This window comes from Anguilla rostrata, chromosome 7, assembly GCF_018555375.3.
Source record: "Anguilla rostrata isolate EN2019 chromosome 7, ASM1855537v3, whole genome shotgun sequence".
NCBI lineage: Eukaryota > Metazoa > Chordata > Actinopteri > Anguilliformes > Anguillidae > Anguilla > Anguilla rostrata.
In genome coordinates, this window is record NC_057939.1 from 7,409,775 (window position 1) to 7,433,715 (window position 23,941).

At 53.4% G+C, this 23,941-nt stretch overlaps 1 protein-coding gene across 17 annotated transcripts in view; it reads right to left on the bottom strand.

Moving 5' to 3' along the window:
- The window catches only part of celf2 (cugbp, Elav-like family member 2), a 177,507-nt gene that overhangs the window by 83,745 nt on the left and 69,821 nt on the right, over positions 1–23,941 (bottom strand). The window contains exon 1 of one of the 17 annotated variants that reach the window (XM_064342581.1): positions 22,565–23,248. The exons of 14 other annotated variants lie outside the window; for them this stretch is intronic. In XM_064342581.1, the coding sequence (XP_064198651.1) occupies positions 22,565–22,641 (77 nt within the window). In that variant the 5' untranslated portion in view covers positions 22,642–23,248. Of the gene's footprint in view, positions 1–22,564; positions 23,249–23,941 lie in introns of those variants that run through there. 2 more of the 17 variants (XM_064342587.1, XM_064342591.1) reach the window with 2 other exon arrangements.

A 23,941-nucleotide genomic window follows, 5' to 3' on the forward strand; every position in this document is an offset into this window, starting at 1 on the left:
GGGGGTGGGGGGGGGGTTAAATTTGGTTGCGATGCGTTGTTTAAAGCACACGCAGGACTAAGACTGGCGGTGCTGGACCGCGGAGTCTAAGAGCCTCCATTTCCACCGCTGAGACTCAATCTCGCAAACGTCCCCCCAGGCGTGGAGCTCAGACTGAGCACGCAGTCCATTAGGCCCCCGCTGCCGAGGGTACCGGCGCTCTAATTTAAGAAACAGCTTCCCAGAAAAAGCTCATTACGTCTTCATTACCATTCTTTCATTTGTTTTTACTTTTCCGCCATTTCCCCCCCCACCCCCTCCGCTTCCATTCAGAAGTCGCATTTTTAAAGGCGCCGTAGCGGGGCGGGCCCCTGCACCCGCGCTGGGGGACGGGACCGCGCTGGGCCGGCGAGCCGGGAGGGGACGCATACGGTTTTTGGGCGCACTTCCAAAGTATTCCCGGGACCGCCGGCGTTCCGGGCGGCGTTCCGGACGCGCTCGTTGGCGGCTCCGGTCCAGCGGCATTGTTCTCCCGGCTCGGTTCCAGCCGGCCGTCGTCGCCGCCGCGGCCGTCGGCAGTGACGGGAGGGAGCGGAGACGCGGGGAACTTGGCGGGTTGCAGAGAATGCGCTCAGAAAAACGGGCAGCGGTGACAGGCCGCAAATCAGACGTGTGTCAAATCTGCGGACGGGGGGGGCAACGCGAGGTAACCGCTCACCGCTGCCTTGCCAAACAGTCGTTCCTGAAATGTGCGAGGGAGGGAGGGGGTATGGGGGGGGGGTTGAAACAAGGCGCACGTTACCACAGGCGGGCGTAAAAAGCGGGAGAGCTGGTTTCTGATTGAGGCTGGCGAGTCGGAGGAGGAGAAGCGTCATCATCCGCACCAATTAGGACGGAGCAGATGGCGGGATCTTAACCCCGCGCCTCCGCTCGCACGCTTCTCCTCCTTCCTCCAGATTAAAACGTTTTTATGCCTCCCCTCCTCTGTGGAACCCGCGTGCGCCACAGACGCAGGGAACGGATGCCGTCTGTTTGTCGGGCCCCGAGGAAGGGGCGAGCCGGGGGGGGGGGCGCGGTGAGACGGAACCGAACACCCTGCCGGACCGCGAAAATCGTTTCTTAATACCGCCGGAACCCCGCCCAGTCCGCCATCGAGCCCGCCGTGGGAGAGGGCCCTACGCCGACGGCCCGGCGTGAGAGAAGAGCCGTTAGCGTGCGGAGCGGAGGGTGATACTGCGCTGCTGTGGGGCGCTGACAGGGGCGGGGGGGGGGGTGTAAAGCAGGGCCGCTTAAAATCAGCCGGCTGTTTTTACTGCCGTTTCTGCCGCGGTCTGAGGAGCACGCGGTTTACCAGGAAGCGCCGAACCCCCGGAACGCTCGGCTCGAACCGCTAACCGCCGCAGGGGAGGAAGTGGAGCCGCAAGCCGACCGGAGTCCTCCTGAAATCCCTGCACCAACCGGGACGACGCAGAACCATCACACGTACAGACGAGCAGCCGGCCGACCCAATCGGAGCCGGCCGTCTCTCGCGTGAGATCAGTCTCGTGCCCGGCAAGCCAATGAGCTGTGAGGCAGTCATTTTTGCGTGCGGCGTGAATCCTCCGTGATGTCGTTCGGAGGGACCCCGCGGGCTCTGTGACTCTGGGCGCAGGTGAACGCTCGCCGTGCGTTTCCAGCGTTTCCACGCCACCGCTTCTCGACGCAGTCCGCCCCCTTCCCCCCCACACAGAGGGGCGGGGCACACGCGGACCGCACGTGCAGGCCGATCTTTAAATAAAAGCCCCAACCGCTCCGGCGCCTCAGCCCGTCTGGATCCATAATGGAAGCACGGTAAATATTTTAATGTAAAGAAGCTGGTTGGAGGCGAGGAGGAGGTGGGGGTTGGGGTGTGTGGGGGCGGGGCGGGGGGGGCTTAGCGCCTCCCCTGAGGGGTGTTAGCAGGATTGAGGCAGGCATCTGTGATACAACCGCTGTCTATATATAAATTCTTACATTACAATCCCATTATCTTTACCGGAGGATTTAACACTGCTTCTGCCAGAACGCATTACAGGTACAGGGTCTGACGCGGCCGCACACACACACACACACAGCCGCACACACACACACAGCCGCACACACACAGACGCACACACGCGGGCGGAGTCCCACAGCTTAACTACGCGGCCAATATGGGCCCTTAAGTACACGTCCATAAAAACCGCTCCTCCTTTGTTATCCTTTATTTATACAGTGTAGGATGACCGAACGCGCGCACACACACACACACACACACACACACACACACACTCTTTTACAGCAACGGCGTGTTAATGCCCCCCCCTCCCCCCAGTAGCCTAACCTGCATGCCTTCTTTTACAGCGTTACAATCCTAACATTTATACTCGTATACAGTAGTGCAGGTTCACAAAACACACACACACACACACACACACACACACCTCTAGTGTTTGTAGTACAGACGGTAAAGCAGCTGACAGGCCCAGGTAACAGTGTGTGTAAAAAGTTGTGTGTGTGCGCGTGTGTGATTCGGACGCACATTCCTGCAGCGCACGGACCAGAAGCCCACCCCACTGAGCACAGGGAGCAGGGAACAGAGAAACTGAAAGGCGCTTCCTTCCCTCTCCAGAGCGTGCGGAGCAGCGGATGAAAGGGCCTGGTCGCCGACCGCAGCCTGAGTTTATTTTACGCGGGTGTGAAACTCGCGGCCTTAATTCCGCTCGCCGTTCCAAAAGCTCTCTTTACGGTCTCCCCCCCGAGCGCGCTGACAAGCGCGATTACAAGGGCCCGGTTTCGGCTTCGCCGTAGAGCTGCAATTACCAGACCGCCGAAAGGCTGGGAGCCCTCCAACAAACCGAGCGCAGTGACCGCAGGGCTGCGGCACACAGAGAGAGAGAGCGAGCGGCACACAGAGAGAGCGAGCGAGCGAGCGGCACACAGAGCAAGCGAGCGAGCGAGCAAGCGTGCGGCACACAGAGAGAGCGAGCGAGCGAGCGAGCGTGCGGCTCAGAACGCTGAACGTCTGCGCTCGCGGCGTTTTCTCTCCAGACCGCGCGTGGCCCAGCAGCCGCCGCGCGAGCTTCTCCGCTCCGCCGGCTCCACCAGACGGCCCGGTGCGGAGAGAGAGAGAGAGAGAGAGAGAGAGAGGGAGGGGGAGGGAGGGAGGGAAGCTACGCGGCGGCCCAGACTCTCTCTCCCGCGGAGGGTTTTAATGTTTAATGGGGGGGTGTCTCACCTGGAAGAGCTCGGGACGCAGGAACGCTCGGTTTTGAGGATCGGGTGGGGGGTGGAAGGGGGGGCTGGAGGGTAAGAGACGGCTCGCTGTGTCAGCGGGCTCCCCGCTCTGTCTGGTTAGCGCTTTAGCGCCGCAGCGCTGCCCGCTGTCCGACGCGCACGTCAGTGAGCCGCGGCCCGCGACGCTCCCGCGAGGTCCCTGGACGTTCATCGCCCGCCAGGACTTAACTGAGGAGAACGCTTTAATTGCGTCTTTCGCTTCTCGAGGGGGGGAAAAAAACCGCCAGGGTTTTATTTTTCCCTTTTTGAAGCTCGGCGCGGTTTTGTCCAGCTAAAGAAAAATATATAAAAATCAGGCGAGGGTTGTATGATCTACAGTAGGTTTAGCGGGGTCGTCCGTCTGAAACGACCAATCGAATGCCTGAAGGGTTACGGTTTCAGCACAAAATAACCAATCAAATGCATGAGCAGCTACGGTTTGATTGCCTTCGAAAGCGGCAGTTGGGAACAATAGCTGGGAGTTTGTGGAGCAGCCTGTAGGCCTCTGCTCTGGTCCGCGGGGCGGAACACTGGCCAAGCTCCCACAGACAGGAGGAGGAGGAGGAGGAAACACCGGGGTCAGGAACCAGCTCTGTCTGCTGTCTCAGGTTGTGTGTGTGCGTGTGTGTACGGTTGTGTGTGTGTGTGTGTGTGTGAACAAGTGTGCGCATGTGTGTGCATGAGGTTGTCTACGTGTACATGTGTGCGTGTGTGTGTGTGTGTGTGTATACGTGTGTGTGTGTGTGTGTGCGCGTGTGTGCTGTGTGTGTACGTGTGCGTGTGTACGTGTGTGTGTGTGTGTGAACGTGTGTGTGTGTGTGTGTTACTGCTGTGAACCGCAGACCCTCCAGAACAGGCTTTTGGAGTCTCAGAACTTCTCTCCACACGCTGCACAGCTCGATGTGGAAATAATTAGCCAAGTAGAGCTCTAATTAATGCCCTATAAATGCTGCCTGTTCTTCTCAAGGTTAGACACCTGTAAAGGAGTATTGATTGAGAGCAAGCTGTTTTGCGAAGTCTATTAAATTATGGAGATAACGTAAATACAACATTGGCAGACTGCTCGGGGAAACATCTGGGGCACGGGGGAGGGTTTGGCAGCAGACTCCGTGCGTATTAATGAAGTCAAAACTATCAGGCGCAAGCATTGTGTTGCAATCACACTGGGATTAATAACCCCGGAAGACTGGCAGGAGCCTGGCATTCATAAATTAATAAAGTTGTGCGTATAATTATGGAGGAATTAGCACACCTAAGTGGGTCGGAGGGATTTAGCATCTTCAGGCTCATTGAAGAGCCATGATGACATTAGAAAGGGCACACCCACCCTGCGTGAGGGAGGGAGGGGGGGAGGGGGGGAGAGGGAGGGAGGGAGAGGGAGCGGGAGGGAGGGGGAGGAGAGGGAGGAGAGAGGAGAGAGAGAGGGAGGGAAGGGAGGGAGGGAGAGGGTGGAGAGAGGGAGGAGGAAAGAGGGAGAGAGAGAGGAAATCCAGACGAGTGCCGCGAACACACCAGCACAGACAGCGGAACACACAAGAGAGCGCCTGCGAACACACCAGCACAGGCCGGAACAAACAGCACAGGCGCGGAAGACGAACCAGCACGCGCGCCCGCAACACACCAGCACAGCGCCCCGCGACCACCACACCGCCACTCGCGCGGCAACGCACGCACATGCCCAGCGAACGCAGCCCAGCAACACAGCCGCCGCGAACACACCAGCACAGCACCGCGAACACACCAGCACAGCGCCGCGAACACACCAGCACAGCGCCGCGAACACACCAGCACAGCGCCGCCGCGAACACACCAGCACAGCGCCGCCGCGAACACTCCAGCACAGCGCCGCGCGCGAGAGAGAGAGAGAGAGAGAGAGGGGAAGAGGCTCAGGCGGAGGACTTTAAGGGCGCTAAGACACGCCTGGGGGAGGCTCAAAAAAGCCAGAGTTCCACCCCCCCCCCGCCCGCTGGATGAGCTCAGCATGCTGTGACGGGACGGGAGGAGAAACGGGCTCAAACGGGGAGGGGGGGTAAGTTGAAAGATTTTATGATGGCACTAATGCGTCCCAATTAGCAGATGTCCTAAATGATGTTTGGAGTTCTGAGGCACACATCGGATCTGAGCAGCAGATGGGCCTGAAATGGGAGCACTGTGCAGAGCTCAACGAGCACTCCGACTCCGAGCAGCGAAATGCCGGAGTCCGGAGGTCCAGAAAGTTTCCCAGAATTCAACGGGGTGCTAAATAGAGCGCCGACGTCCCGCAGACGAAGCTCCCCCAAAAAGCGGGCGATGAGGGGGGCGATCCCCATCACGCCCGCGGCGAAGATCAACGAGGCCGCCCGAACTCTGCCTCCGCCTCCCCCCCTCCCCCCTCCTCCCCCCGCACCCCCCCGCTCAGCCTCCCGCACGCACAAGGCCGCCATTGATCTGCGCCTCACGTCACAGGCCCCTCCGCACATCAAAGCCATTTCTTTTTAAAAAGCCCCCCCGCCCCGCCTCACATAATCAATACCCCCATTCTGCCCGCACACAGGCTGCGCTGCTCTCAGCCTGCGGGGACGGGTTTTTTTAACATGGCGGTCCGTGCATGAGGAGGCCAGCGATCTGATGTGAATGTAAACGGGGGATGGGGGAGAGAGGGAGAGAGAGAGAGAGAGAGAGAGAGATAGCGTTCCCTAGGGGAAGGGGAGGGCGATGGGGGTGCGGGGGGGAGGGAGGGGTGAGTGCGGAGCGGTATAGGAGGATATGGGGGCTATAAATAATTCAGTCCAACAACAAGCCCTGGGGACATTTATGTCTCTCCATTTATTACTGCTGTAAAATGACACTTTGTTTATATAGCGCTATTACATTTGATATAATAGACCATTAAAATAACATCTTAATAGACCGCTCCTGCCTTGCTGGAGATGGCGTGATGGAACACAAACACACAGCTGCTCTGCAGCCAGGCCAGCCATGACCAGGCCTCTCAGCCACCGCCTCCCAGCAATTACCATGTTCTCCCCTGGGTTACGATACCACGCATGCACACACACACACACACGCAGACGCACACACACACATACATTACACACACACACACACACACACACACACACACACACACACGTACACACACACGCTAAAACACACATACATTACACACACACACACACACACACGCATGACACGCACATACTAACACTATACAATGCACACACGCCACAACATCACCACACACAACCACACATCATTACCACACACACGCAAAAACACAACATACACACACACAACACACACACGCTGACAGCACATACTACACATATAACAACGAACTCCGCACTCACAGCTACACACAGTAACACAGGCAGACGGGCGCATCAGCGTAAGGGGGCGGGATCAGCGCGGGAGAGAGCTGGTTTAAACGCGGCGTTCCGCCCCGGAGCCCCCGTCCAGGCGCACGGCCCGTCCGGCCCGGGGGTCAGCGGGACGAAGAGACCGGCGAGGTCAGAGACCGGAGAGATCAGAGCCCGCAGAGCGAACGGGGCGCTCAGAAGCGCGCATCGGGGCGCAAATTACTCGCGTTCGTCCGCGGGGACCCGCGCGGCGTCTTTGCCGTATCGCCACCGTCTGATTGGCTCTCGTTCGCGGCGCTCCCATCGGCCGTCTCCTCCGATCGGCTGGATGTCCGCTCGCCCCGTTACCGCGCTCCCGCCGCGGGGGTTGCCGTGGCGGCGGCGGCGGCGGACACGGCCCGTCGCCCCGCGAATCGAACACATCGAGCACGTCTAATTCATTAGGCCCCTCGTGGCTGGGGGGCGGGGGGGCTCGGGGGGGCATGTGAGGAGCCTGAGCCGCAGGCTAACCCATCGCGCCCGCGCACAGTCGCACACCGACCCAAATTCCCTCCCAGTGAGGATGCGGAGGGCTCTGGGACAGGAAGGGACCCGGGATGGGGGCCCGGGATGGGGGCCCGGTGGCTATTTCGGCACCCCCCCCCCCACCTTCCCCGTCGGCTCTCCTCTCGCTCGCACAGTTCTGCTCGTTATAAAATATTGAGAGGTCACATCGCCATAAAACAAGAGCTCAAACTGACAGGAGGGAGGGGGGAAGGGGGGGGGGGGGCAATCTGCCCTAATTCCTGAAGGGCCTGCCAGTCCATTTAGGTTTGGGAGGAAAGGGCACCACCCCGTCGCGTCTATAAAACTGCCAGGGGGGGCCACGGGGCAGGGCCCTCCCGACCCGCCACCGGATCGGACTGCGGAGAAAGGTTATGCGGTGCGTGCGACCCCCCCACCACACCCCCCACCCCCCCGCCAGCGATCGAATGGCGGGCGTCTCTGATCGGGTTACCCAAACCCCGATTACTTTTCAAAGTCAGGCTCGCCCAGACGGGGAATGTATTTTGGACGGCGGTGAGGGTGCGAATGCTCAGAGAGCTTTGGGTGGGGGGTGGGGGGTGGGGGGGGGGTCTTTGAGGCCAGGAAAAGGTCAAGTGGGAGAACATCGAGAGGCTCTTCTGCCAAAGGGCACATTCACCTTTGAGCAGAAACGACAGATGAGGAGGAAAATAAATAAAATGAGGGTACACCTGCATCGATACTCTGAGGAAGCCCGTGAGCAGGGAGCCCAAAATGCAGTTTACCTTTCAACGCTAACAGGCTACTGGGTGGGGCAAATATTCGAGCGCTCAGTAGGGTAAACTGTGTTTAATGGGGTTATAGTGTACTGTGTAGGGTAAACAGTATGTTTGATGGGGTTCATAGTTCACTGAGTGTGGTAAAAAGTAGCCTATGTTTAATGGGGTTATAGTGTACTGGGTAGGGTAAACAGTATGTTTAATGGGGTTATAGTGTACTGTGTAGGCTAAACAGTATGTTTAATGGGGTTATAGTGTACTGGGTAGGGTAAACAGTATGTTTAATGGGGTTATAGTGTACTGAGTGGGGTAAACAGTATGTTTAATGGGGTTATAGTGTACTGGTTAGTGTAAACCATATGTTTAATAGGGTTATAGTGTACTGTGTAGGGTAAACAGTATGTTTAATAGGGTTAATAGTGTACTGAGTGGGGTAAACAGTATGTTTAATAGGGTTAATAGTGTACTGAGTGGGGTAAACAGTATGTTTAATGGGGTTATAGTGTACTGTGTGGGGTAAACAGTATGTTTAATAGGGTTAATAGTGTACTGAGTGTGGTAAAAAGTATGTTTAATGGGGTTACAGTGTACTGTTTAGGGTAAACAGTATGTTTAATGGGGTTATAGTGTACTGTGTAGGCTAAACAGTATGTTTAATGGGGTAATAGTGTACTGTGTAGGGTAAACAGTATGTTTAATAGGGTTAATAGTGTACTGAGTGGGGTAAACAGTATGTTTAATGGGGTTATAGTGTACTGTGTAGGGTAAACAGCATGTTTAATGGGGTTAATAGTGTACTGAGTGGGGTAAACAGTGATGAACAGGGTTCACGGTGTACTAAGCTGGATTAATAATTCAGGGGGAAGCCCGGAGCGCTAAGTGCAGATTCGCCGTGGGGACCGGACAGCGAGCAGAGAGGCGACGGAGCCGAGGCCTGACCGCTCTGAACATCTGGCAGAGCGGCGCGACCTCGCGTGTCAGGCAGGAAATCGCCCCCTTCTCCGCAGGGACCCACGCGCACGCCAAGGCGCACAGCGTCGCCCGCTGCCAGAGGAACACGCAGCACCTGACCCAGCGCATCCAATCAGCTGGACCGCCCGCACAAAGGGTCCAGACCTGCCAGAATTCAGCTGGACCGCCCCCCCTGCCGACCTCCCCCAATTTGCCAGCACCATTAAGAGTGAAATCGTCGGAGACACAGAGCATCAAACCGACGCCGCAGCCGATGATCCAGCGTCGTGGAAGTGGAGCGAAAACTCGTGGCGTGGGGGGGGGGGAAGCTTCTCCGGTTTTTCTCTGGAGTGGGAACAGTGTTTTTTTTGTTTTGTTTTGTTTTTTTTGAAGTGCGAGTCTTAAAACCGTGCTTTTAATTTGTTTTGGCATTAATTACACAGTGGAAATTTCATCCAATTTGAACGGGGGGGGGGGGGCTGCAATTAATCCACCGCGCCGGACGGTGTCGGGCTGGCTGCGGATGACGAAGCGCACGTTACCGAGGCGATACCAGACGGCGGGGGGGCCCCTCCTCCTCAAAAACACGCACCGGTCAGCCGGGCGCAAAATCAACGCTGAAGAGCGGCCGGTGGACAGCGGCTGACAGACGAGCGTCAGACAGGCAAAACGACCGAACGCCAAAAGACTCGGCCGCTGGAGGTTTCCGTCAGGAAACTAAAAATCGACGGCGATGCGGGACGCCGCGCGTCTTTCAAAACCGAAGGTCAGGGCGACTCCGGAGGAGAACCGGAGGAGGAGGAGGAGGAGGAGGAGGAGGAGGAGGAGACCTCCGGCTCCAGCCTTGCGGCCTCCCTCGCTCGGCGATTTTTCGCTACTTCTCGCCGCGAGCCCGCGTCCTCGCGCCGGCGAGCGCGGAGAGAGAGTCGACGGAGCCGGGGCCCCACCCGCCAAATTACAGGGTTCACGGTGTCGCTCTCTCCCCGCCGAAAAACTTCTAAAAGCGTGTAATTTTCCCCGGCTGATGTCAGGCGGAAACGGATTAAAAAACGGGAGCTAATACCACAGCGCCGGAGCGCTTCTTATTGGACTCCGCCTGACCTTCACACTGAGGGACGTGAAATATTCATGGCACAGTTACTCCGTTTAGAAAAAGAAAACGGAAACGGCTTCCTGAGAACACCGTCGGAATAAATTTCACCGCCATCAAAAGAACAGCTCCGTCCTTCCTGTGCCAAAAGCCTGAGAAACCCAGATGTGAGGAAGGTAATGGACTGAAATATTTATGTGAGGAAAAAAAGAAAAAAAAAAAAAAAATTAATGCCTAGAAAAAGTCATCACAGTGTGGGTGTTCCAAAAGGCACCACTGCAATACCAACTCCTGTTTACTCCACTTCTTTAAAATGATTTTATATATTTTTAAAATTTATTTTACTTCAAAGTCACTCAGAATAGTTCTCACAGTTGTATCAATGTTAATATAAGGGCTATGCAATACTAACTGAAGACATTCATAGTATAGCATATACAAGTTTACTTGTAAGGAAATTGGAGGGTAACATGCAAGTCAGTCCAATATCAGCAACAAGTGACAAAAAACAGCTGTACTAATGTACTGATCAGCTGTCTTTTCATAAAGCCCATTGAAAAAGCACATAAACATACTGTACCGCCACAGTTAATGTACTTTTCACCGATCCCTTATAATCAAACACATTACAATGTACATTGCATGATGGGAGATCTCAAATACACTGGACCAAGCATGCTCCTTAAGTAATGATGAACAATCGGGCACCATCCATGCGCCCAAGCCAGACGGCAGCAATTCTCGTGAAAAATAAACTCGAGTGAAATCAAGTCTTTCTTCTGCTTTAAAAGAGTATAATGGCACAGAACGCTCGACTTGTTGCCGAAAAGCAGCCCCTCCAGCCGGCGGCCTTGTTATCGGGACTCAGTCCGCTGTTTCCCACTTTGGGGAAAATTGCTGCCACTGACGTGCTCCCAGCTCTTTGCCTCCGGACAAACGACCAACTACCCCCCCCCCCAGCACCCACCCGCCCGGCCCCCCGCCCCCCCGCCCCCAACCCCAACACCTGCCCTTTTCACAATCCATTAGCCTCCAAGAGGCAAAATGACGTCGGTTAAAATCAACAACAAAAAAGAAAAGAAAAGAAGAAAAGTCAAGCTGCTGGGAGAAAGAAGGTTCTGGAAGGAGCAGCACTCAGACTGAACCTCTGGATCTCCGGATGTCTCTCTCTCTCTCTCTCTCTCTCTCTCTCGCTCTCCGCCTCCCGCGCGGTGCTAATGAAATGCCGAGTGAGCGGAAGAGGGGGCCATGTTCACACAGACGGCAGGAGTCCACCGGCTGGCTGTACGACCGCGCGACCGAGCTGAAAATGGCCGCCGAACGATGACGGATTATTCTGGGCGATACGCGCGAGGTTTCCGGAGCACCAGGCCGCTCCGTTCCGTTAACAAAGGTCGGTTCGGCGCGGGCGCTCCTGAACAAGTATTAGAAAAACAACTTGTGAGCACAGCTCTGTCTGTGAACAGAGAGACTGCTTTCCCTTTCACCCCCCCCGCCCCCCCCGCCCGCCCAGAGCTCCTCCCTCTGCTAGCCAGAGGGCTAACACGGCCCCCATTACAAGCCACTCCGGTGGAGCCGGGTAACAATGGAGCTAATCGATTTAACATTACAGCTAATCAGCTGAGGCCTACACCCCCCCCACCCCCCCCACACCCAAACGCACTGCCCCCCAGCGCACCACCACTGCCCTCTGCATCACTGAGCATGCTCAGAACACCACTGGGTCATGCGGAGCATGCATGTGACGAGAGTGCGAGAATAATTTTTAAAGAATTATTTTTTTTTTTTTCCGCCAACATTAAAAATTAACAGAGCTAAATGACAGAAGTATTCTGGAACAGTGATCTGCGTTTTTGAACCACGCAGCACAAACGCTGCCGTTATTCAGACGCAACGAAACAAAACGATGAGTGCGCGTTTCGCGTTAAATAGAGTCCGACAGAACCGCCCGTCAGCGGCGGGACCGCTGTGATCCGAGTGTTTCTCCCGCCGTCCCACGGTCCACTGCCTCCGCCTGCTCTGACACCGTGACAGCTGTCGCCGGGGTGTCCGTGGCAACCTTTTCATACGAATACCCCCCCTGCCCCCGCATTCCAGAACACTCTGTTCCAAGCTCCGGCAGATACGCGACGGTCACGAGAAGGGCCTGACAGCTCGGCGCTCCTCTCCCTCGCTCGCTCGCTCATCCTCGTCCGTCCGTCCGTCCCCTCCCCCCATTCGCCACGCTCGTCCGGCTTCACCGTCCGGGCCGCGTGCGAGCGCGCGGTTGGGGCCTTTCCTTCCCTTCACCGCGATAAGGTCCATCTCCCCAGCGACCATTCTTTTTAGCCAGTTAACAGCAGCGCGTAGCATAGCGTAGCGTACAGTAACAAGGGCAGCGGAACTAGCGTCTTGCTATGAAAATCAATAAAATATCACTGACGATTGTATTGCGAAACTGCGTACCGTTGCGTGAATTCAAACCAGTATACCCAAAATAGTCCACACCGTCCAGCCCAACCCTGCAGTCACAAAGAGAGTGCGCCCTGTTTCCTGTACACCTCTGGGACACATCGAGCAGGACACTTAGCGGATTATACCAGAAGAAAATGCCAGGTCTAATTGTTCACTTCAGCTCTGTTTTGTGTGTGTTCCATAATAACACAACAGAAAAAACAAAAAAATACAAAAATAAACTCATGCAAGGTTTCTGCAAGACGGCATCGATCATCGTTTACGAGCCCCTCCAGAAAATTCATTTCTCGAAGTCAGCTGTTCAGAATTATCTCTGGGCTCTAATGTGCAGAGTGGAAACGATCAGGGATGCTTTTGTTGCAGTATTCAGCAGCGGGGGGGGGGGGGGGGATCTCCAGGGGGGCGGAGGGGGCTGGGGGGGGGGGGGGGATGGTAATAACATGTACGTTCTGGGTCATGACCACCGACATTGGCTTGCCTCAAACTGCTATCTGGGGACTCACTCAACGTAATGTTCCTGTGGGTAATGTCCACAAACGGACGGGCTAAGCCAATGAGCAGCCCGGCTCCCAGGCCAATCCGAGCCATCCAATCGTCTGTTACCGGGCCCGTTTTCGACAAAATGCAGAAGAGCCCGTGAGCTCAGACGGGCATTAACGGGCCCCCGACGGCCATCAGCCAACCCCGCTTGAGATAATTTTATTGTGGTTGCTCCGTCCGCGCAAGACCGGCGAATGAGCAGTCTTCGCGGCTCGAGCTCCCTCACGCCTGATGACGGCTCGCCTCCAATACGCGCCTCATAAAGCAGGCCCTCGAGTGATCGAGCTGTTCAGCACCGTAGAGGTGCGCGGCCAGTGCTGCCACAGTCAGTGTTAACACTTTGCAAAGCAAAAAAAAGAAAATACAGCGAGAGAGAGAGATCATTACGTTACACATCTATTTAGCCATGGTAACTTTCTATGGCAGTCAACATTATGCATTAGGCTATGTACTTACTCTGAGGGGCATTTGTACAGTTGGACTTTATAATGATTTTTTTTTTTTACTGAAGACATCATTAATAGAACCTAGGTTCTGTGAAATGTCTATTGCACTATTGCTACATTTTGACGTGACTGGTCACAATGCAGGCTCCTACAATGAGCTTCTATGCTTTCCCACGTTAAAAAAAAAAAAAGGTCCAATCCTATTACCTGAATGTCCTCACCACAACCCTAACCGCCCCCCCCACCCCACCAGCAATATTATACACAGATAAAGAACTCTCATTGTTGTGTGGGGTGGGGTGGAGTGGGAAGCAAAGGGTACACAATGTGAAGTGATGTATGAAACCATGCCATTCTCTCTGGAAAGCTCGTACTAGATAATCACTGATTATCTTCCCTAATTAGATCCACCCTAGTTTGATGTTTCAGGACTGTTTGGTAACAGACCAGGCAAACAAAAACAGACAAAAGAATCTTGCCCACTGGACCACCGGGTGCCCGTAAGCCCAACTGTCAAGCTGCATGCGAAGGGTCTTCCTCCAACTCGTGTCTGTGTGAGCCTGACTTGGAAACTGTGGTGCGTTAAGAAGTGGCAGTGGCTTACATCGTACGCTTCGAAGGAGAGCACATGCTTGTCAGCATTCTCCCAAATCAACACCGGAGGTTCCGACAGCAAGTGCTAAATAAGGACACGCATAAAATTTAATAAAGCATATTTCAAAAGAAGCCATCGTAATTGCTGAAGGCGATACGATCTGCTGGCATGCCAAGGAAAGACTTCCCCCCACCGCGCACGTAGGAAGAAACTGGCTATCAAGCCTGTTGGACGGATTACATAATTTCACTGAGGGCAACAGAATCCTTAACAGGCACCAGATGTTAGCATTTCGTCTGGAGGACCGAAGCCCCTGGAAACATGTTTTAAACATGCAGGGGGGAACTGCGCGCACACAGAAACATACGACGCGTTACAGGAAGAGCAGGCGTCCCGAAGGACCGAGCGTCAATCGGCTTTTAATGAATCCCAGCACTTCGCCGAGCCGTCTGAGCGCCCGCCTCACAGCTCGACAACGCGGGACGTATTTTCGGGGCCGCGATGGAGAGCGAGCGAACGAACGGAATCCCGACAAACGCGCTGCGGAAATCCGACGGCAACCGAAGCGATTTACGCGGCCGGATGACGGGGGAACCTGGGATTGGACGAAGACGCGCTTCTCCGTCTCGCTTCCTGCGGAAGGCGGCGCAGGTTGCAGCCGCCCGACTTTCATTTTTTTACGGGTGCCGGAGTCCTCCTTCAAAACGTTTCACAGGAGCGTGGCGACTCGCGGGGGGATTTCGCTATTGTTCCTGCCGTCGCCTCCTCCTCCTCCCCCCCCACCCCGGGCACGGCCCTCTCCATCATACGACACGCTGACTCCGAGTCTGCTCTCCGCGCCGCTGAGCGGCGGCGAAAGCGTGCGTTCGCCGTGGGACGACGCGCACCTCGGGCCTCCCGAGCGAAGACTCCAGCGGCGCCGCTCGTTCCTCGCCGTCGGCACGCCGCGAGAATCCATCTGCTCCCGACGTACCGCCTGACGTCCCCCTGCTTTCAGCCGCTCGCAGAGATTTAAATTGCCCCTCTCCGCCGCGGGCCATTTCTTACCCGCCCTTCACCAGCCCGCCCGCCGAGCCGAGCCAGACTGGTCCTGGATTCGCGCCGTTAAAAAAAAAAAAAATAAACACACCGCGACTTCTCGAATCCGCCGCCGAATCGATCGCGGGAACAAATTCCGGTCTCCGAGGGCGGAGCGGATGACGGGTTAGCGATAAGCCTGGGGGGGGGCGGGAGGGGCGGGGGGGATGCAGAAAAACTGTGCCGTAATCCCCCCCAAAAAATGAAAAACAAAACAAAACAAAAAAAACGGACGGAAAGGAGCGAGCGGCTCGGGGGAAAGGGAGCGCCAGGGCGGAGATAAAGTTTTATAGAGCGGCGGGCACATTTGGCAGCCCGGACGCGGCGGCGCTGGCCCCCCGCCCCGCTCCCCGGCAATAAGCCGCCAAAAATCACTCGGCATCCATCTCTCAGTCAGCGCCCCGGCTGGCGCGGGACTCAGCAGATCCGGATGGATGAGCTCCCGGCTCCCCCCCCCCCCCCCAGGCCTTCAGAGCTCTCCACCAGGGGAAGCATTCGATAATACGCTCCTCCGTACGAGGGGAGATTTGATCTGCGTTATGACTTCAGACCCACACAAAACCCCCCCCCCCCACACCCTAACGCCCCCCGGGGGGGGTATAAACTCGCAAGGCCTCTTTCTCTCGACGAGCGAAGTCCTCCTCTTAACTGCATTCAAGAGTCCCTAATTCAAGTGCCTCCAAAGCCTGCCAGTAGATCAACCGTTTCAATAAAACCGCAAATCCTCCTCCTCGAAAGTTTTCTTCTCGGAAAACTCGGGAGTCAAATCGTGCCTTCTTCCCCCCGGCTCCTCCAAACGCACCACTTAAATAATTTTCGCGCAGAAGAATGCCGTCGGATCCTCGGCTGCCCTGTGCCGTAAAAAACAGCGGCGGGTACGAGGCAGAGCACCGCAACATTAACGGGTTTCATTTTACATTTTAAGCGGTCCTCCCAGGCGTTATGTAATTGGGTTTGGATATTACCCAGACTCACGTGAATCAATTTCGGCACGTCCAAGGCCGCTGGTTTTCATTCACCTCTTCCCAGCAGCCGTGTGCGACAGCAGCGGCCTGCGCTTCCGCCACATGCAGCACAGACTAAACCATTCAGCGGCGGCTCAATGAAGAGGCTGCAGCTCTTTGACACGCCATTTTCTCCCCCCCCCCCCCTTCCGGCTCAAAATGAGTTTGCTCCGCTAAGTCAAGGTTAGCGGTGACAGCGTGTTCCTGTGCAGAGTCTGTCCGCGTCCAAAAGAAGGGGGCGGGGTTTCATGAGAAAGTGAAGCGTTAGTGAGAGAGACAGAGATGGAGCTCTCTCCCGCTCATGGAGGGGGGGGGGAGGGGGCTGGCTCGGCCAATAGCGGTGGCGACGGCGATAAAGGCCCACCCTGCCAGGGGGCCGTGGGCAGTCGGGCCAGCGGGTGAGCGAAGCGGGAACGCCGCCGCCGCCAGGGCGCACGCCGCCGAGCCGGGCCGGAGGAAAACCGCCCAATCCCCGCTTCCGCTTAGCGAGGCAGCGCATGGAGGCCTGCTCGCGCCACATCTGGGGCGACAGGCGGAAATCGATTTAATTAACCCATCTAGGGCGATGCATGGGGGGGGGGGGTGGGGGCGAGGGAGTGGAAAATAATAGCAATAAAAAAAAAAATTGAAAAAATGCCTGGATATAAGCGGCCATATTAGTCCACATCAAGCAACCAAAGCAATCGGGATTCCCCCACGTTGGAGAAAGCAAGAGTGAAAAGGGGGGGGGGGAAGGGTAATTAAAGCCAGTGAAGATCTGTCATGTGGTGCTAATGGTGCGGCCATCTTTCTTTCTCGGCAGAAGGGCGCAGGGAGACGGGCGAGTGTTTCGGGCTGAGGCTAGCGCAGACGAGATAGCGGCTCTGGCTTCTTCGGGTTTTTGAAGGCAACATTAATCCTGATGAGGAAAACTGGCCTTGAAACAGCAGAATGAGAGCTTATCTGCGAGCCTTAGAGGAGTATCTACGGTTAAAGCCCAGCGAATGATACGGAACTAGAACATGCATCATACGGTGATGCTGTTCTGAAGGGGAACAAGAGGCGGGCTTGCAAGAATGTGCCGTGAATCGCAGTTTTCAAACACCACAGGACAGAAGCACTGTAGTTTATCGGCCACCGAAAAACACCAAAATGCGTTCCTGCCACAAACACAACCGTACCATAACCGTTTCGACGGCCTGATGGAACGCACAGGATTTCTGCGTTCTCCAGCTTCCTCGAGCCTGTAGTTTCGGCTCCTCGACAGAAAAGAAAAAAAGAAAAGAAAAAAAAAAGCGAGACAGAAGCACTCAGCCCACTGCTGACAGGAGATGACTGGTGCGCGAGGCTAATGGAGTCTAATCTCACCGAGGCTCTCCTGCCCTCGCACAGGTCATTAAAGAGCGTTCCACCGCAACGCCGCGTCCTCCCCCGTCAGGTTCACTCGAACAATGTTCTCTTTCTTTCACGGAACATTTCCGCTATTTATAAATCAAAAAAAACCAACACTTTAGTTTATGGTGCTTCCCCCCCCCCCCCCACACCAGTAGGCTGAATCTATATTCATATTCACGTCCAGAGAAATCCCGAGAGGGATGACCGATTTCAAACATTAGACATTCAAAGCATTCCTGGGGGTTAATGTGCATTTGCAGGGTTAAATAACAGGAGCACTGGTCTTTGTTCATACGCAGGTAGATTACAGTCCAGAACATAAAGAATACATTCAGTGTCTCCGCTCCTGTTAGCGTGCTCACCCTATAGCACTTGACACGGAGCACGTGTGTGGAAACGGGTGAAGACAGTGAAGAGTCTATTATACATGTGAATGGGGGGGGGGGCTGTCGTGTGCGTGTCCATGGAGACCCACACATACCGCACACAGAAAAGAGTGCAAACAATTCTCTCCCGCGCTGGGGAAGAGACGCACACGTGAACTTCAGAGATTAACGACTGCGAAGAGCACTCGGGCACCGAGAGCCCGGAGCTACAGAGCCCTCGTCAGGGGGAGGGGGGTGGGGGGGGATTTGCAGTAAATCGTCCACTTACTGCTACGATGGCTCAGTTTTGTTTGGGGAAAGGTAAAGTCCTAAAACGGTTAGCGTAGTCCCACATTTCATTGCCTTTGGCACGCGGAACAATGAGCACTTCAAAAGGACCGGTCAATTTAAACCAATTAATGTTGCCGGAGAAAGAGGCACTGAGACAGAAGGGGAAGTGAGCTTCAACCTGAGCATGCCTGAAATATAAAGATGACGGCTGAAATGTGATTAGGTGAGAAATGCATAACTGGGGAATTCGCTCCAGGAACTCACTGATGAGGAAATGGGCAGAAAAAGCAGTACTGCTGAGACTGTTGTGAAACTGCACAGACAGGACCTGCTCTGTGTGTGTGTGTGTGTGTGCGTGCGTGTGTGTGCATGACTGTGTGTGTGTACGTGTGTGTCTATGTCTGTGTGTGTGCGTGAGTGTGTCCGTGTGTGCATTTGAATTTGTGTGTGTGCACACGCGTGTGTATATGCATGTTTGTGCATGTGCAATTGTTTGTGTGTGTGTGCGTGCGTATGAGCATTTGTGTGTGAGCATGTGTGTGCATGTGTGTGTGCACGCGCGTGTGTATATGCACGTTTGTGCATGTGCAATTGTTTGTGTGTGCGCACATTTGTGCGCGTATGCGCAATTGTGTGAGTGAGCATGCGTGTGTGTCTGTGTGTGTGTCTGTGTGTGTGTGTGTGTACGTGTACCTTCAGTGTACAGTCTCAAGGCTTCCAGTGAAACTCAATGGAAAAACAGGCTTTGTTCTCCCTGCTGAACAGAGGACACTGAAGTCATGAGAAGCAGGGCCCAGGTCCTCCATTCATTCTAGCGGCTGCACAATGCTGTTCTTTAGCTGCGGCCTGTCCACAGATCTGCACTGGTCCTGAACCACGGACCGGGTTCCACTCCTATTCCCCACGAAATCTCCCAGGAAACCGTCACCCCCCCCCCCCCCCCCCCCACAAACAACGGCCCGGTCGCCGTCGCCATTTCGTGTTCTCGCTCAAGTTATTTCGGCCCTGCTCGCAGAAGTCAGCGTCGGCGCGAGCGAGATAACGAGCTCTCGTTAGACGATCGCTCCGTTTCAGGGTTTTCACCCGGTTTGAATTACCCGTCCAATTAAATCACAGAATGCAAATATCAGATTAATGGACAGAGAGAAAGGCCACGCATGGTTATCATTACAGGAGAGATTCACGGCCATGCTCGGGCAATCAGAGGAGTTCTGTGTGTGCCTAGCCTGTGCTAATTGCCCCCGGTGTTATAAAATGTTCCAACCCGTTAAAAAAAACGACAGTGGAAGCGCACAAATTACCGGCTGATAAGCTCTGTGCTCCTACACACTTCCCATATGCTGTATGCTAGCCGATGGCTCTAAATCCCTCAGTAATACCACCCTGCCTCTAAAGGACTACACTTATTACCCAAAAACCCCCTCTCGTGTGTTTTTTTTTTTTGGGGGGGGGTGCCACATGGTCATCAAGCTGTTGGTCCCACCCCATCGGTGTAATGTGCGTCACGCAACACCTGGTGCTGGGCGCACATCACAAGAAGCGGAAGAGCCACGCCCCCAGCCGACCGCACCAGCCGTTTCCCGGGCGTGGTTCTTAAGCAGCGAGCCGGGGCCGCGTGCTTCTCCGGCCATGGCGAGAAACGCACATTCTTGCCTCGTTGCGAGAAAGCGCGAGGGACCCTACTGACTGGCGGAGCTGTACAGTAGTTCTTTCCACGGCTGTGATCCTGAACACTGGCAGATTAAGATGCGCACATTTCCCAAAGAGCCCGTTAAATAGAAGCGAGTGGGGGTTTCCACGACTGCAGCAAATGGAGAGAGGGAGCGAGAAACGTAAGCTAACACATGAGAGTAGCCTCACTGCGAGCGCGCGCCTTTGAAGGGTAAATCGAATACTCAATAAGAGTGTAACCTATTTTCTAAGTGTAAAAAAAAACCCTTTGAAGATAGAAAATCAATTATAAATCTACAGTGCACCAGAATGGTGCCACTTAACAACTTGCAAGACATGTAAATGCAGTATAAAATATAACGCATAGCCATTACAACCGATAAAAGCCCAATAACATAGACCTATAACAATTTCCAACAACTCTCCGCCGATATACTGCATTTGTGGCAGGAATACCATTCATCTCTCGCTGAGAGCTGAGTGAACGCATCCTGCCTCCCGAAGACCTACAGTGCAGGAACACAGCAGCGACAGATTAGCATTCCTTCCCTCAATCGGTTTGCCAGCCGTATAGCAGCTAATGATACTATCATAAATACAGGAAAATGTGTCCAACCAGCATAGGGGGAGGGGTTCAGATAGCGATCGCATGTATACACCCAAGAACACAGTCAGCGAATGTTACACAAAGCCAAATGTCAAGTGTAGGGGGGACCTTTTTAAAAATAGGCCGCGCTTGGGCCCAGAGTGGCAGAGTGGCAGTTGTAGCTGCGATAATTTTCACGCTGAGGTTTTGTGGGGGAGAGGGATGACGTTGATGAATGAGTTAGGACGGCCCGGCCAGAATAATCGGCGCACGATACACTCTACATTTACATCCTAGGCATTTAGCCGATGCGCTTGTCCGAGAGCGACTTACACCGCGTGCATTTCACATGCAATCCATTTATGCAGCTGAATATTTGCTGATGTAATTCGGGTTAAGTAGCCTACCTTGGCTCAAGGGCACATCGGCAATGGCGCACCTTGAACTCGAAACTGCAGCCTCAGTTACACGTCCAGTTCCCTCGCCATTCAATTCTACTGCCACCCCCGAATTAATAAAACGCTCCATACGCTCAAGTGACACCTCGAAACATTCATAGGCCCGACCCACACACGCAGCAACTAGATTTAGTCTATGCACTCGGTGAATGTTTCACATCAGACCCAAAAAAAACCCCACACACACACAACATACGGTTTGATTGCTTCAGCGGGAATCGTAAATAACCCCATAATGTGGTCTATTAACGAGGAGCATACTGAAGCTAGTAAAAGTCAACAACAGTAAAGACGGCATAAAAAATATAAAGCTAACGTATGAACGACTGAGGGACTTACAGGGTTGACTGATTCAGGAGCAAACAATAACTGCACAACACCACAACAGGGTCATTTGTATGAATCTCATTATAAACAGCATAATGTCAATAGCTTTGATCCTCCGGCAAATTCTCGTTTGCTGTATACACATTAGTGATCAGCGCCTATCAGTATGATGTTCTGTACTTTATCTTATCTTTCCAATGCTACAAATAAAGGCTGGTGCCCCAAGGAGCACGTCCATAAACAGTTGAGGATACTACGGGCAGGGTTTTAAACTGGCAACATCTTAAAAAAAAAAAAAAAAACGCTGAGGCGCTCGCTCAGCACAGAGGGACATAATTCGTCCCCACATACACGTCGCTCGTGAACACAGAATCACAGAGAGCTGATAGGACAGAAGTGGGACAGGCTCTCAAAAGCGCCAGAGTCAGCTGGGTCATAACATAACAGAACCGTTATTATATGAGCATCAAAGCCCCTCTTTGTCAGCATTCTTGGAATCTTAAACCAAAGTGAATAACGCAGTAATCTGATTTAGCACATACCACGTAACATCGAATTTAAAGAATTGACAGGGGGAAGGGATGTGGTAATTGCAAATTCCTAAGATTTAACTCGAGGGAAACAGCAGCAAAAACACATTTGTTTTCAAGCTCGCCGATGTGCACGTTGATAATTGCATTATGTGCATGTATGTTAGATTAGAGAGGGATAGATTTTCAGTCAGCATCCACGCAAAACTCAAACAATAGTCTAAGCTTTATATTAGCCATAATGTTTTTTTTTACTGCAATGCAACGTTTTAATAACACCAGAAGCAATTTAACTATCGATACAGGCGGCATCGGACGTCATATCATGAAGCTGTTCTCTGGAAAGCAGCGTCTCTGCAAACAACATTACGGTAACTACGAAGCAACCTTTCTACCCCCGGCAGCGAATACCCAGCCGAAAGCTCTCCTTTCATGGGCCCCCTGAAAACCATAGGGCGGTTAACTTCTTGTCCCATTCATCGTAACCGCAAGCTTGTGGTAAACTCCGGGGCGAGGCAACGAAAACGACATTTTACCGCACAGAAATTTGACCAAGGATTCACTCAGGCCAATCAACATCACAAGCACAATGCAACTAACGCCATCTATTTGGCTACTATTACCCCCTGCGTGCAAATTCGGTCGATATTTCAATAGCGCTGTGTTTATGTCTGGGCGTTCCACTCATTCTTGTCTCGTGTAGCTGGGGTCACTGCTTTTTGTCAAAGTTTGTTACTGCACCATTACCCTCGGTTTAAAATCATGTAGCCCTCTTTCTCTCTCATTGTTAGCGCGCTAACCCCCCGGTCCCCGCCAGTAACAAAACACGCGGCTACGTTGTGCATTTCGCTTTCAAAGTGCTCCTTCCATAAAAATAATTTAACGGCATTCGTTAGAGAAAGTCAAGTTTATCAAAGACCAAAATTACTCACATTCTGTCGCCGGAAACCAGCAAACGGCTCTCAACCATCACATCGGGTAGAAAATCCAGATTGTAAGAGGAAGTCATGTTTTTTTTTCCGTGCACGCCTCTGTGCTCTCGCTAGCAAATATGAGCGCTTCTCTACGCTTGTCTGATTCAACTGCGCTGGCCGCAGAGACGGAGAGGGACAGGTGCGCGAGGCCTCCCCAAGGCAGCCACAGACTCGGCAGTTGTCACATTCTTTTCTTCTCCCCCGTCATTTTTCCTCCAATCCCCACCGAAATCCTTACTGCTGAGGCAACTGTCCGTATAATACAAGGTGCTGAGACGGGGAGGCGTGGCTCCTCAATAGCCCGCTGCAGTTACTGTTAACCATTTGTACGCCTCTTTACAGTCCTCATAATTCCTCAGAATTTAAATGATGACATTACTTTCGCAGTAATTTGCAATGGCGCGATAATGGCGATCTGTGATTACTGTCATTTGTAGTCGTGATGCTATCGCCGAAATCACTGCAGAAATTAGCGATGTGAAGGTAAGCTACCAAATGTAGCCTACTAGTATCCAGAGAATAAATCTAATCATATCAGGTCAGTGCAGTATCACGTCAGTCCCCTCGCAAATCCATAGGATCCTTTGCAACAGCCACGACTGGCGTGCCCACTGACAGTTTTACTTGGCCCGGTACTTTAAGTGTGCATTTAATTACATGTAAATTAGCAAACCATTATACCGTGTCCAGGTTCCCGAGGGGGCACTGCTACATTAAGATTTGAATTATTTCACGGTAAAGTGCGGCAGTACGTAACCGGGTCAGTTAGAGAGCTCTGAAGCTGCACTGCCTGGGTGCTTTAGCAACCGAACCGCGCCGTTTTAGAAGCACTTGATGGGTGTCGGGACAGCAGGGGCACACTGGGTAGAACCGAAAAGCGAACCCATTCAGTACAAGTGTTTTACATAACGGTAAAACAAAACATTGCGCTGTTAAGCTTCTTTCTTATTTTAGTAGCGCACAAAAGGGTAATGCAATTACATTTGCGGTCCTTGAATGTATTTTCTTCACAGTTAAACACTGTCTACCACTTTATTTCTTAAATTGTTATAAACAGGTAGCATAAATGTAAAAAAACCCAAGTTATTTTTCTACTGCGCTGGAAAAATTTCACGTCCACTGTTCTTCATATTTGGCCATTACGGTTTTAATATCATGCTCTTTAATGGCTCTGCATGGTAACAGCTAACGCCCTGTCACAATTCAGTCGCTGTAATTCCTGCTCGTTTACAAACAGGTGTTCATATGCCAACGGTTACCCGAGAAGTTCGAACAAATTGCAAACAGTATATTATGTAGACTGGAATTAGGCACATTAATAATGAATTATAGCTG